The 15,279-nt window shown below is 43.4% G+C and overlaps 1 protein-coding gene across 14 annotated transcripts in view; it reads right to left on the bottom strand.

The window, feature by feature from the left end:
* Positions 1 to 1,621: 1,621 nt before the first annotated feature.
* The window catches only part of cacna1g (calcium channel, voltage-dependent, T type, alpha 1G subunit), an 83,295-nt gene continuing 69,637 nt past the window's right edge, over positions 1,622 to 15,279 (bottom strand). For 6 of the 14 annotated variants that reach the window (XM_086139008.1, XM_086139011.1, XM_086139020.1 and 3 more), the window contains 9 exons: positions 14,602 to 14,672; positions 13,163 to 13,241; positions 12,925 to 13,046; positions 11,874 to 12,266; positions 11,044 to 11,196; positions 8,669 to 8,791; positions 6,566 to 6,773; positions 6,162 to 6,331; positions 1,622 to 3,815 (listed from right to left, as the gene is read on the bottom strand). In XM_086139008.1, coding sequence (XP_085995134.1) covers positions 2,844 to 3,815; positions 6,162 to 6,331; positions 6,566 to 6,773; positions 8,669 to 8,791; positions 11,044 to 11,196; positions 11,874 to 12,266; positions 12,925 to 13,046; positions 13,163 to 13,241; positions 14,602 to 14,672 — 2,291 coding nt within the window. In that variant the 3' untranslated portion in view covers positions 1,622 to 2,843. Of the gene's footprint in view, positions 3,816 to 5,471; positions 5,542 to 6,161; positions 6,332 to 6,565; positions 6,774 to 8,668; positions 8,792 to 11,043; positions 11,197 to 11,873; positions 12,267 to 12,924; positions 13,047 to 13,162; positions 13,242 to 14,601; positions 14,673 to 15,279 lie in introns of all 14 variants that reach the window. The other 8 variants (XM_086139018.1, XR_015104132.1, XM_086139019.1 and 5 more) reach the window with 8 other exon arrangements.

Raw genomic sequence — 15,279 nt, forward strand, 5'->3', positions numbered from 1 at the left:
TTTACTATACTATGTCGTTTTTTTTCGCCCTAAAAACGCCTTACTATACTGTCGTTTTTTTCGGCCTAAAAACGCCTTACTATACTATGTCATTTTTTTTCGGCCTAAAAACGCCTTACTATACCATGTCGTTTTTTTCGGCCTAAAAACGCCTTACTATACTATGCCGTTTTTTTCGGCTTAAAAACGCCTTTCTATACTATGTCGTTTTTCGGCCTAAAAACGCCTTACTATATATATTAGGTCGTTTTTTTCGGGCTAAAAACGCCTTACTATACTATGTTGGTTTTTTTCGGGCTAAAAACGCCTTACTATACTATGTTGTTTTTTTTAAGCTAAAAACGCCTTACTATACTTTTTGTTTTTTTTTAGCTAAAAACGCCTATGTCGTTTTTTTATACTTTTTTATACTATGTCATTTTTTTCGGCTTAAAAACGTACTCTTCTATGTCGTTTATTTTCGGACTAAAAACGCATTACTATACTATGTCGTTTTTTCGGGCTAAAAACGCCTTACTATACTATGTCGTTTTTTTCGGGCTAAGAACGCCTTACTACTATGTCGTTTTTTTTGGGCTAAAAATGCCTTACTATACCATGTCGTGTTTTCGGGCTAAAAACGCCTTACTATATATTCTGTCGTATACTATTAATACGTATAAAAATCATTAAAATAATGAATGTCAAATCACGTTTTTTAACTATAGCATCAATGTAAATATAAAATAATTTACAATTATTATTATTATTATTATTAACTTCACAAACTGGTCTTTCACTACACATTTGAAGTGACTTCGCAAACACAACACATGATATGCTGCATACCGCCACTGCTTCTAGAGGAGTTGCATTTTATTTTCTCACTGCATGCAAAGATTGGAAGCCTCTCGGCGACATGCACGCATCTCATCAGTGCCAACACTTCTGGCCCTGAGAAGGCCACTTAACTGAGAGGCAGGACGACGATCCCCACGTGCCGGGTTGGAGCCCCTGGCGGGCCGCTTCAGACTCTATGCTCCTGGAAGGACGTAACATAAGTTGTTTCATAAAAGGTGCACACAGTATATGCCAACTATGATCAGTATGCTGACTGAATCATAATATGGTTGAAATCAGGCAAATATTTGTCAAGAGGCTTCAACACTGCTCATAAGTGGCAACACCATTATCAATAATTGTTATTGATAGCTTCGTAGGACGTGAATACATTGGTCCACTCAACTTGAGGACAATTTGGAGTGGGGGTGGCCCACAAGCTGAGATGAGTAAAGTCAAAGGGGGACGCACAAGATACAATTCAATACTTCCCTCTGGGAGAATACTGTCGGTTAAAGATTAGGAACGTTATGAAAGTTCGGAATTCGGATTGGGCAAAAACGTCGCACTTAAAAATCACGAGAGCAATTCTGCCTCGTTAAGCGCGCCCCTGCTTGCGAGATTGGGAAGCAGCCTGAACACTTTTATGACATCAAGCTAGGAAGGTGCTGTTCAAAGGTCTGGTCATATTCTCATCAAGATGAAGAGAGTTATTTTTATTTGGCTAAAAACGTTTAAATATATACATATATACACGTTGTATGGAGGCAACATTCTTTTGAAATCAAATGTGCTTCAGGAATACAAGTTTAAATAAGTGTTTATTCTGAAAAATAAATAAATACGATAGAATTAGGTTCATGAGGTGTAACATGAAATAATGTGCTTTTTGTTATCATTTTCAGCATCACACAAGTAAAAGACAATTTGATCCCGCCCACAACCCTCAACATTTTTTAAACAGTGTCCAAACAATGTTAAAGTTCGAACTGTGGTGTGGCGTAAGGCCGGAGCCGAGATGAAACCCTGCACCTCTGCGCTGTGAGGACGACGCGTTAACAAGTCGACCACCGGGCAACGGTAAAAAAAAAAATTCATGATAAAATTTTGCATTTAAAACACTTTTTTCAGCTTTGTATTGATTTGAGAGAATAAGATAATCAATGAAAATTAACCATTTTCACCACGTACTTGTCGGAAAAAAATATAGATCCATTTTTACTTCTAGATGGAGAGACGTCTCAATCTCGATCGGTGGTTCTCAACCTGGGTTCGATCAAACCCTAAGGGTTCAGTGAATCTGTCTCAAGGGTTCAACGGAGCCTCTGCCATGGAGATTAATTAAGACTCACCCTATTCAGAGAGAGAGAGAGAGAGAGACATGGATAGATATTTTTTCCCTCCAAATACTGTACATGGTTCACAACACTTTTTTCAATAAGCCAAGAAAGCCAAAAAAAAAAAAAAAAACCTAGAGTGGAATAAAGCCAAAGATAAACCATTTCGATCCAAAGCCCGGCATTGAGGGGAAAAAAAACCCAAAATAAAATGCAACAATGCCCTGCATAAACGCTATGGCCCAATAATTTAAGAAAATAGTGCCTCTAAAACGTTCATATTGCTTTGTGCCTCCAATGAATGGTCAAAGTCGACCCTGTGAAACACCAAACGTCAAGTGCATGTCATTTCATGTCGTCACTCCAGAGGTGATTGGATCAAACTGCAGCCGTTGGCCTGCGAGTGTAGCGGGGCGGGGGAGGATCCGATGTCTTATTAGTTTTCCTGTCTTATTGTATTGGCAGTAAAAAACATAATAATAATAAATACCAATACAAACAAAGGCCGGGAACACTATGACAGCCCTGCTCCTAAAAGGAACCAAAGATGCTTTTTTTCTTTTTGTTTTTTTAAGCATTATTACTCTCTACAGCATTATTACTAGTTCTATCACCACCAGAGATACACAAGGTGCATCAGTGTCTGTGTTTCATCTTGTGGCGAGTCTTTGCGTGTGTTTTTGTGGATCAGTGCTCCAAGCTCGTCTTCTCAAAGGATAAACCGGGAAGTGTCAGTAGCTTGGGGTTGGCGTTGGGATTTGGAGAGTCACGATCCAGCCCTGAACTCTCTCCGACCCCAAGGTCAAAGGAGTCCTTGGAGTCACTAGAAAGCGCTCGCCTCCTCAGGCAGGTGTCCCGATTGGGCAGGGGTTGGGGCAACCCTAAGCGACCAAGAGCAGGGTAGAGGCTGGACTGGGGCTCCGATCCATCAGGGGCTTCCACAGAAATGCAGGGAGGACTCATCTTCTTCTTCCGTCGAGGTGAGAGCTGTGAAGTCTGAGTGGAGGTCTGGCTGTGGATTTGCAGACCGTCAGCCTGCGACACGAAACCAGAGGAAGTGGACGTGGCGCTGCACTCCACCGCGGAGCAAACCTCCACCGAGTGGCGACGTGGGTCGTCCGACCAGGAGTAGGGGCGGGGGCGGGGCAGAAGAATGCTGCGGCCTTGTGTGTCAACACTATGAAACCTCTTCAACGCCCTCAAACAAGAACTCCCACTTTCTTGGAAGTCCGCATTGTTTTTGCTAGCCTCTTTCGTTCCGATGCCGCTGCTTAGTTCATCACCCGGTGCCGTGATGTCATCACTTCCTGTCAACACTCCCGCGGTAATTAGAGACACTTCCGGATCCACAGAGGCCGGATTTTGTTGCTGCGGCGTCGGTAAGGACGAGCAGGGTGAGCGGGAGTCAAGGCGGTCCTGGTCGCGTAGCTGGGTGTGCACACTGCTGGGGCGCGAAGGTTTCGGGGAGGCGCCAGGTGTGGCAGGGACCAGATGGAGAGCTGGCTGCTGTTGCTGCTGCGAGAAGGGGAAGGGTGAGGAGGTGGAGGAGCAGGAAGAGGAGGATGGAGGGAGGCCCAGAGAAGCCACATTCGCAAGTCCTTCACTGCTTTCCCCTCCATCTGAACACAGGGCCTCCTGCGACTCTGTAGACACTGCGACCTGCAAGATGGAGAACCGGGTGGGGTTGGGGGGAGTAGGGGTGAGGACGTTGGAGATAAATGTGTAATGAGAGGGGAATTTGGAAGAAGGTCATGGGATGGGATTAGAAATGAGATGGGGAAACTGGTTAGCGTGAGCGGATGAGGGTGACAAGTCGTAGTTTGGCTCATAGTTCACAAGCTGGGTTAGATATGCTCTGATTGTCATCTGAGGAAAGGATCGCTGGAGTCGTTGCAGCCATTCATGAAACATAGCGCTACAACAGTTACGCCGCGTTGCGCAAATGCCAAGAGAATAAAGTTGGATTCAATTCAATTCAAATCCGGACGCTCAAAGGTTATATTGTGAATTTAGAGTGAATTGATTGACAATTCTTCTCCCTGTTCGACTCCCTTTTCACACAGAAAAAAAAAATGGAAGCAATCAAAACACTGGGAATGGCTCTCCGAGTATACCAGCAGTCTCATTTCGAGGGGCACTTTGACCAAATGATTATGCTTTAAGCGGTGTCAATACTAACAAAAGTTTGATTCAGCAACGCGACTTTGGTATTCGTTACACTTAACATGCTAAATTTACTCCATACGCAAAGTTTTGACACATTCTTGTTGTTCTTTGGCACATCAATATTGTCGATAAATATTACAGACAGTAAACTTCTATTCATCCATCTGTTTTCTATCGTACTTGACCTTTAGGGTGAGCTGGAGCCTATCCTAGTTAACATTGGACAGGAGGCGGCCTACCTGAAAACTACTGGTCAAATTGCCAGTCGATTAGAAGGCACATAGTATAGAAATATAGCGGAAGCTGGAGTCACACAAGCATGAAAATGTCACACAAGAAGGGCCTGAGTCAAGATTTGAAACTTGGAATGGAATATAATTTGACGCCTGACTCTTTTGGCAATCCAAAAATGATATTCCCTAAACGTGTGAGTGACGTTTAAAAAAACAAAAAAAAAACTCTTGCCAGATGATGCCTCACTACCCTTTCACTTTCACACGTTTGATCAAAGGTGACAACAGCATGTAATTGTTGAAGCAAACGTGTTTGTGACGTGACAACAATACCTGATGACTGCTTCTTTTCAAAAAGTCATGCGTATTAAATGTGGCACAATAGAGACGCCTTGTGGCCAGAGACAGTATACCCAGACTGCACGAACGCAAGATAAGTAATGAGTAAATGCTGTCCATAATGCATTCTAAAACAATGCTAATTTTCACAAATTACCCTGTCGGATAATTTTACATGAACGGTGACTAGTCAAGCCCCCCCCCCTCCCCCGCCTCCAAAAAAATCTCGAGTGCTCCATCACAATGACTGAATGCATCGCATTTGAACAGCATTTCTTTTTGTTGTTTTCAAAGTTCTTCTGTTTTAACATCCTATAAGCCAAAGTACAAATTGGTCCGTCTTAAATCCTGTACATGCAGTCACCCTGTCATGGTAACCTTGTAATACATTTCAGATACTCAGCGGACTATTGCCTGCTTGGCCACATTTGTAGGTGGTGGTCTCAATATTCGAAGCCTGCAAACGCACAAGTCACTCAGACTCTCGCCGATATGAACATTTTGATTTCAGCGTTTCTGGAAGGCCAAATGGTAGCTCAATCCATTAAAAATTGTTGTTTTTTTTAAACTCCCTCACTGTTTCAGAAACAGGAGTATCTGTGCTTGAGCAGGAGCTCTGGTTCAGGCGGTTTCTGGGCCCAACTAAGCTGGGATCAGATCATAACACAGACACAGTATGGAAATTTTCACAAATAAATAAATGAGTTAACAAATCCGTGAGTGGGGGAGGATGGGGTGGAGGAAGGGGAAGAGGGGATTGACACCGTTTAGAATGAGAAACAAACAGGAAATCAAAATGTTTTCAATGCATTTGTTTATACTCATAATGTAGCTTCCTCTTTTCTCCAAACTGCACTTGTTGCGAAACAGTAAAAAGGACTTCATTATTACGATTATCTGGCAAACTATGTTTTACGGTGACCCTACCAATCCTTTTGCCCTGAGCTGAAATCTTCTGCAGTCTGAGTTTGAAAAGGTCACACACACACACACATTCCTGTACTTGTGGCACAGTGAGGACCAAGTTAAAAAAGCCTGCTAAGTCCTCACTCTGTTGGTTAAAAACTCATGCTGGTCCTCACAATGTCATGAGTACAAGAACACACAAACACACACACAAAACCTCTTTTCACTTGTGGTTAAACACAGCGTATGTCACTTAAATCCAGTCGCCGCACGAGAAAAGTCAAATGCGACCTTCATGAAAGGTTCAAATCATCCCGAAGGCATGAATGGAAGAGGTGTGCAGCAGTGCCAGTTGGGTCACCTGTCTGCGGAGCTTGCGGCTCACGACGTGCGTGCGTCTGGGTGGGGGTAGTCGCGGGATACCTTCAGAGTCCGAGTGGCTGTGGGGGCTGATGGGTCTGAAGAGGTCGGTGGGGATGGTCAGTCGTTGGGAAAATTCTTCAGGTTGGGAACGCACTGAACCCCTGGAGCCTGGAAACCAAAAGATGGGAAGTTTCCTCATGCATTAAAATAGTAATAATAATACTGTCACTCACCAGACATCCAAATTTGGATGATTCATAAATTCTGACTTTTGGATACTCACCATTTGTCAAAATCAATACATTTGTAAAAAAATAAATAAATAAAAATCTTGCAAATATGTTTGTATGTATCTTCACAATATGACAATCTGAGGGCGCTAATTATTGCATCTGGTGTTACCTGACTGGGCCCAATGGGAGCCCAGTACACGCTGGGGTCGAGGCGTCTGTGCTAGAAGTTGTGCTGAAGCTGCAACGGGCTTGCCAAAGGCCTGCTGGGGGAAGAACATGTAGCTGTCGTTGGGTAGGGAGTGCGTGCGTCCCACCGCGGGCTTCCTGACACTAAGCAGGTTGTCCTCGGGGGCTTCGCCGGGGTCGGGCTGCTCGGCCTGTCAGATCACAGAGGAGTCAACTTTCCGATGCGAAATGGGTGGCTGAATCTTAATCGTTTAGATGACAATCAACGAAGAGGCGGCGGGCTTCGGCAAACACGGAAAACAAATGTTAGAAGGTGGCTGGAACAGAGCTGCCACAGGTCACAGAAATCTTAGCAAACCGAATTTCTTAAAAGCAGCTTCGATAAAGCGCAAGCTGAACTGGAGCTAAAGGTACGATCTTGCTGTCAGCTGGGGCAGTGTCTTGCAGCCCGGCCCATGGGTGCTCACTACAAGACAGTATAGACAGAGGGGAGACCAAAACACGACATTGACAGGAGAGAGAATCGTGACGGGAGGGAGGGGGGGGGGGGGGGGTAAAAAACGCGGACTCACATGGAAAGCGCAGTGGAGAAAGGCGGAACAAACGCGGAAGGAGATTCGAAAGGGAAAAAAAAGGCCTTAAACTGCCAAGTGCACTACTCTACTGCACGAGCACACATCGGGCTGGAAAGATGGAAAGGAGGTGGGAGACTCATGGTTAGATTCACAAAGGCCTTCCATTCTCACTTATAGCCCTTGACTTCCCCCATTTTTATTGTTATTTTTTTGCCATTTTCATTGCTGCCTGTCTGGCACAATCAAATTAACAGTGATTTCATGTCATGTGCTGGCTGAGGCTTTTATTTAAAAAAAATATATATAATAATTTGGACTCAAATGTTTCGCTTAGCCAGAATGCAGTACGGACCAAGGTTAGAGTGACCGCTGGAGGAAGAGAAGCGACAATTTTCAGGTGGGAATGTACACGTGAATATACGAATTTCTCGTGGATCACTAAAATTGTTCAGGTGCGGATGAGAATTTGTAAAATGTGAAAATGTGTAGTCATATAAAAATAAAGCCAAAATATTATGTAGGGGAGGTTGTGATCCAGAAAGTAATATTTTAATAAAAAGTCATGGTTTTAAAAGAATAAAGTCCGAATATCAGAAGAAATGTGTCCTCAAATTGCATAATATAATATCAGATCGCCGGAAATCAATTTTGATGTTATTCTACTTTGTAATCATGCAGACTGTAATGAACATGGCGACCTGGCGTCATTTGCTGTACTTCAGCAGTTGTTGCCTTTTGCCAGGAAAAAAAGAAGCTCCATGACCAAATCACGCTTCACGACAGTGGGGTGGGGGAGGGGGGGGGGGGGTCCTGGTTGGGCAACAGCCACAATTGGGGAAATCAAAACGTCAGGTCTGTTGTACATCGTCGGTGTGACTTCCTTGCCAAGGTCAAAAAGTCTGAGGTCGCTAACTGCTTCCAAATGTTTCGCCCCCCCCACACGTTTGCTGTCCGACGACAACGTGGAAAGCTGTCTTTTACGAGGACCGATGTTGAAAACCACATCTGTTAAATCCACATTCCAAATTAATTCTGAAAATGACATCCTACTACTTTTCCACGCATTGAACTACACTTTCAAAAAGCATTTTGCGTCCGTCTCTGTGAGACGCTTCAAATGACTTCCTGAATGATGCTCATTTCGTGATGGTTTCGAAATGACTTATTACTTCCAAATGAGTATTGCAAGGGTGTGTTATATTGTACAAACCTCAAGGCTATATACTTCATTTGATTGGACAGTAAAAACATTTTGCCATAGCCATGATTTGAATGATTGAGGTGTTTTAGGTGCGCCGAGACACATCTGGGTTTTAACTCAACGTTTTAACAAGTTGGCACCCAGTTGCTGCGCCTATGACGCGTGAGCCGTGGAAAGGGCGGCAAAGTGGGCAAGTGGCTTTGGAATACCCTGGAAAGGAAACACGACTACAGGATACTGCAAATGGGAGGAGGAGGGGGAGCAGGTATGAAGGAAGAAAGAAAGAAAAAAAAAAAGGAACTGTCAGTACATTGAATTCCAGGCTGCTTAGGGAGAGGGGATTAAAATCGTCAGCGAGCGATTCCTCTGTCAGAGCTAGGGACCAGGATTTCTCTGAGGCCAGAGACAGAGCTTCCATCTCAGCTAGGGGAATCTAAACAGGAAGAGACAAGTGGCGGGTGAGCAGAGAAAGCAAATCAACACAAACACGAAGGTGACATAAAACCGGAGCAATTGGCGCGACACGTTTGAACAACAGATACAAGCAAAGCGGAGAAACATTCAGTATGATAAATGGGGGACCCGCGGACAAAATGATTGGCACACTTGGATGTTTCCCCGACAGGATGGGATCATGGAAGAAAAAACGTGCAGTTTTTGGAAGGTTTGGAAATGGAAATGCGTCTCCAAAGTCATAGTTGGGAAGGCTGCCTCATAAAATTTAGCGAGCATCAAAGGATCGACTTCTGCATGTGTGTTTTGCTTTTTGTGGCTTTTTTAGCGATTTACAAAAGAAGGGCCAGCCTCAAGGGATGTAAAAAGAGGCGACTGGAAACTGAAAGAAACGGACTTCCGTGGCCCCGTATTCGGTTCTCGCTAGGTATCAGAGTTATGAGTTTTAAACGGTCAATTTGCCAAAAGAATCCGAATTAAACTTCGAATTTGCCGTTTAAAAGTTACGACTGAGTGTTACCATACCGTTCTCCTTTCAAAATGTCGAAATGCAAAAATAACGATGCCAGGACATTTCATCAAGGTTTTACGATGGCGACAATTTGGTGCTGACCCGATTCAGATGTCGATTACTGTCGATTTCTATTTGGAAATCAGAGGTGACGGCGTTCTGGAACAAACTTCGACTTTAACTGAAGTGCATTTATTACAGCCAGTTTCTTGTCGGAAGATAAACCGTTGACACATTGTGAAGGCCAAATACAGCTGTGACATATGATTTCAGGTACTTCTTATTTAAGATTAAAAAAAAATAATAATACAAACAAAAACAAAAAAGCTTGACCTTTAACCTCTGGGACTGAAATTTTGATGCAGTGTTCGGTTTGTTACAAGGTCCAGAAGGAGTGTCAAACTCATTTTTGTCACGGGCCACATCATTGTTATGATTTCCTTCGGCGGGCCGTTATCACTTTGAACCCAAATAAATGCATAATCGTTTCATGTTACATATTGGCAACGCAGCAAATTGACAAATAAGTACTGTTGAAATCACAGGCCCATCATTTTTTTTCTTTTCAAATATGATTACATTTATCTTAAAAACGGGCTTGGTGACACAAACACTTGCAATGTCGCCCTTTTTGTGAAGACAGTTTGCAATTCTGGTATTTTAGCAAGAACCAAACTGCGCATAATTTATTTTGGCGGGCCAAATAAAATGATGAAATTAAACCACTATCGCAAAAAATACTACTACTACTTCTACTAATAAATCTAAGAGGAGGTTTCAGCGCTAATAGCTCTGTGAGAGATTCTCAACCATCAGATGTGATCCATTATTTAGTTACTCAGTGCTCAATAGAGTTTGGATCAAATAAACCACAGGCTGAACTCAAAACATCAAAATTCAAGAAAAATCTCGAGTGGGCTTTGGTAACTTTGCAACAACTGATGACGACAAGCTAGGTCCGGAACACCCAAAGCGGCCACTGCAACTTATGGAACAGACAGAGGATGCGCAAACTGTGAGTCCGTCGAGCATGATGGAATGAGTCTTGCAAGTGAAGGGGGATGAGATCACGGCTGAGATTCCATGCGGTGCTCAACTACAGGGTAGGCTGGTTAAAAGTTATTAAACGTGGAGGAATTCCAGGACAAAAATGGTAATGGGTTCTTGGGCGGCATGATATTTGGCAAACATGACATGCTGTTCTTACCCCCCACTCCGTCCCCAAAAAAATCTACGGACAATATGTCCTTGTTTTCCCCCTTTCGGAAATATTTTACTGCTTAATGGAGATCCTGCAGCGTCTAAAAAGTATTTCGGACATTTGTGCGCTAAATGCTCATAAACCACGAAGATTTGCCAAAAGGAGTGAGATAATATCACATGTTCTCAATAAGTTGGATCAACGGGTCAATAAATGGAAAAAAAAAAGTTTCAACCGTGAGGCAAGGTCATATCTGAAAAGCTACGAATAATTTCGGCAAGATGAGAGAAGACACCCTCTGCCCATCGCTTCTGTGAGCGCAGTTTGAGTTTCGAACGGTGACACTTAAAGACTATTTCCATCCATTCACAGGCTTGACGGACAAAAAAAAGAACAATGTAGGGAGACAATCATATGCATCATGATTTCTTTTCAACGATCAATTCTTGTTTGTGCATCTCAAAATGTTTGACAAAAACAAAACAAAAACGACATTTGGATATCTTGGTGATCTATTGACCTTTTTGTCCGGGTCGTGCTTGCTGGCTTTGGGGGCAAGCGCGTAGTAGTGACACACCGAGCCGGACAAGTTGTCCATCAAACTCAGCTCCCCTTCCATTGATCCCCGGATGACCAGGGAAACCGAGTCAAACTGCGCTCTTTGCTGGACCAACTTGGATAAAGCAGAGGGAAGACAGAAGTGAGGCGGGTGGGGAAAGGCAGAGAAAGAAGCAGAGGGGAGAGCAGATGGGACAAGAATAAATGTGAAGAGAAAGAATGAATACAAACAAAGAAAAGAAAACGACAGTTAATCAGACAGAAACAGATAAAAGTGACATCACGTGAGGGAGAGAAAAAAAAAAAAAAAACAGCCCCCGGTGATGCTACGACTGTGCCTGCCACAAGACGGCACTCCAAGATCACAGTACAATTCCCATCCCAAGAAACCTTAACCAAAGAGCCATCTTATTTTAGAAAGACCCCCAGAAAGGGGAAACACCGGGATGGCAAGATGTCTTATTTCCTATCCCCCAAAGTTGTCTGCAAATAGCAGCTGAGGCGTAGAACAAGACCATGTGGTCCAGCTTTCCCATGGCACTCTGACCTGGGCTTTGACTGGTGGCACGTCCTCCGCGGGGACCAACGAGAGCCACGCACGAACCGGAAAACCCGAATAGACAGCGGAGGAGAATGCAACATAGTGAAAAATGGCTCGTAGCGCTTGCACGGGCCTCATTTCAGCTTCATGGATGACAACGCTTCAGCTCATCGAGGTCGCCTCATCAGGGAACGGCTGTGAAGGATGGTGCGTTCGGGTTATCGAATGCACCATCAAATGTTTTTTCTTACCTCCGGAAGTGGCTGCGGGCACGAGGGAGGCTCTTCTCCGATGTTTACTGGGTCTCTGGGGATATCGACAGTTGGTGAGTCCCCACCCCCGCCGGACCTCCATGGGGAACCCCCAGAACTGGACCTGTCCATGCCCAGTGTGAGAGGGTTGAGCTGGGGCGACCTTGTCGCCACTTCTCCCCCGTCACCGTGGAGCTCGTGCTCTAACTCCGCCTCTAGCTCCGCCTCTTCCTTGGCTTCCTTGTTGCTCTCTTCCAAGTGTTTCATCAGGACAGCGATAACGACGTTGACCAGGACGAACTGAGCGGTCAGGACGAAGGAGACAAAGTAGATGGGAGAGACAACGGTGTTGTAGCAGGTACTGGTCTCATGGGCGCAGTCTCTTAAAGTGTCCTGGAACAAGAACGGAAAAAAAATTAAATTAAATTAAAAATTATGAACATCAGCACATTGGTCGACTGATCACTGATGAGGGTTATACAGGAAAAAAAACAAAGAAAAATGAAAATGAGTCAGTTAACTATTCTTTCCGTTTCAACCCTAACATGCAAACACTGATCAAGTGATCGAAAACGATCTACAGCGTATTGATAGTGGTTCCCAGACAATCGCCATGTTGCTAACGTTTCACTTTTTTTTTCTATTGTGTTTGGACAAAGCGATCTTTTACGTTTTAAGACCATTTGATGTTATTCGTGATTCATCTTGACGCTTTTTACCGCTGTTGATTCACATTTACAACAATGGATCTTATTTTCTCAACCAAGCGAATGAGCTTGCAAGCCCCCCCCCACAAAACAAAAGGTTGATATATTATTTTAAAAATTTGCATGCTATAGCATATAAGCTAATACAAAAGAGGCAGGGGGAAAAAAAAAAATCTCAGTGGATGTCTAAACTGGCAACATAAGTGATGCAAAGTCAGCGGCGGTCAGAAAAGGAGCCAAAATCCAATGCATATGGATACTCGGGCCAACGTTCCTCAGGGCAATCGACCAATACACTAAAACTGTCACCCGTGTTGCTCCATTTGCAAATTTGTTTATCTCACCTTCATGATGCCATTCCAGTTGTCCCCAGTCGAAACTCTGAAGAGCAGCAAAAACGCCATCCCAAAGTTTTTGAATGTCGCATAGCGTCCCAGGCCTTCACAAGGATGGAGTTCATCGCAAACTGGGAAGAGGACGGAGGAGGACAAAGACGCGGAAGCCGACAGTTCAAGCGACACATGAAAAGCTTTTTTTTTCCATTTTTATTTCTAATCTACATGCTGCATCAAGTGTCCTTACTCAAGTCACCAAACAGCTCCACTCCCAAGGCTGCAAAGATGAAGAAGAGGAGCATGAAGAGAAGACCCAGATTTCCCACCTGCGGAGTGATAACAGGAAGCAAAACGAATTTGGCAGATGACGGAATTCCTTGGCAAAAATAAACCAGTAACACAGGCAAAAAATATACAGCTAAGTATTCTCGAGTAAGGAATCATATTTGCGTTGTCCGATCTTTCCTTTTAACAGAATTTCCTTATGTGGGAAACGACTATGGTACATCTCCTTTATGAACATGCAAGTATGTTAACAAAATACTGCAATATATGCTCCAAAAACTGTTTATATATTATAAACAAAGCAGCATACAGTACAGGTATATGAACAATGTAACAAGACGTGTTACAAAATTAGGATTATCTACGACAAAATGAGACTAGTAACACCTGGTGGCTTTTCTTTCCACTCACTCACCGTCTCTAACTTTACCTCCCCTGGATCACCACACAAGACAACTGAAGTCATGCTACAAACTTTTGAAGCCAGCCACCGGACGCTTCGAAGTCCTCCACGCCCATAGTTGGCGCTATGGAACTCGCCTTCTGTCTAATTAGCGGTCCAGTTAGCGAAAGGTTTTTAGCACGATAACATGTAAAGCACTGCGGGAAACGTTCGTTTACTCGACTGTCCGTCGAGCCACGAGCACGTAAACTTAAATGAATGAAATCGAAAATCGTTGGCGATTCCAGTAAAACTCATAATAGAGTCACTTACATATCGCCATTTTGGATCGAATGAAAGTAAATAGCGGCACGAGTTTGCGCGACTGCAGGCTTCCGGGATCCGATCGTTAATGATGATCGTTAATATTGTAGTCGAAATTTTAATTCATGTTTGTATTCCAGGTGAGGGAATTTCCGTTTGACGAAGTCCATAGGTGGGAATACTGTACTATACAGGTATATAGAAACATGTCTTTCCGGTTTCAAAGTGAGAGGGAAAGCAGCCAAGAAAACGGGAAGTAAACATTACGTGTCTAAAGACTACAGCAGATCTGACATCACTGGTTTTGGTAAAGCAACTTTTTAGGAATGTTTTATTATGCAAATTAACCCAAGGCAAGATGCCAACCCCCCTCAGAACGATTTATTAATATGAATCTTGACAAGCTTAGGGCAGTTTTTTTTTTTTAGAACTGCCGATTGACTGAATTACAAGAGGCAGCAGTATCAAAGAGTACTGTGAACATCATGCGGCATTATTCTCTCACACTTTTTTCACCCCCTTCCAAATTACCAACTGAAACACCTTCAAAGCCACCGCGAGCAAAGCCTTTGCACCTGCATTCGCTGACTCATTTGGGCAACAAATCACAATGAATATGCACGCCTTAATCCCCTAAACATGATATATATATATATATATCTAAAAAAAAAGCAGGTTCAGTGGTTGCAATGTACCTGAGGTAGAGCTTGCATCACGGTGTCGAGCAAAGCCCGCATCCCCACCGCCATCTTGAGGAGCTTCAGTACTGCAGGCAAACAAACAAACACTGTCGTCGTTGAGGTATTTTTTGATACAAGTTTCCAAGCTATCTTGAGGGAAAGACATCGGGTCTTGCGTCAATCGAGCACACCGAAATCGATTAATTATGCGGCAAATGACAACAAAACAGTGCTCATAGTGCCTAAGGGGAGATGAGGTACACACAATGTGGCGAGGTTGACGCCAGTGTGATGAGTGGAGGGAATAATGGTGCTATTAAAAACAAACAAACAAGATTAAAAAAAATACATCTCCATGAGTCATTAAAGTGGAGGTCAGCCCTCTACACAATAAAGACCCCAAAATAAACATTGCGCAGGTATCATCAGCATGTTCACATAATGAGATCTTGGCATGCAGGTCGGTAGCGCTTGCTGAAACAATTAGTGTTTTACTTCATGATAAAACTAAAAATACCGCTGACACAAAGTATATTCATCTTGTGATCTCTCCACATTTTGGAATGCGATTTCTCATTTAAAAAAAAAAAATATTTTGAGAAATGCATCCAGCATCAATATAATGTTAAACAGCCTTCCAGCTGCATCATTGTGATTGCTCCGCTGAGATTTTGCAGTTTTCTTTATCTAAAC

Source organism: Hippocampus guttulatus, chromosome 19, assembly GCF_054856545.1.
Source record: "Hippocampus guttulatus isolate MCC_2025c chromosome 19, RoL_Hgut_1.0, whole genome shotgun sequence".
In the NCBI taxonomy this organism is placed as follows: Eukaryota; Metazoa; Chordata; class Actinopteri; order Syngnathiformes; family Syngnathidae; genus Hippocampus; species Hippocampus guttulatus.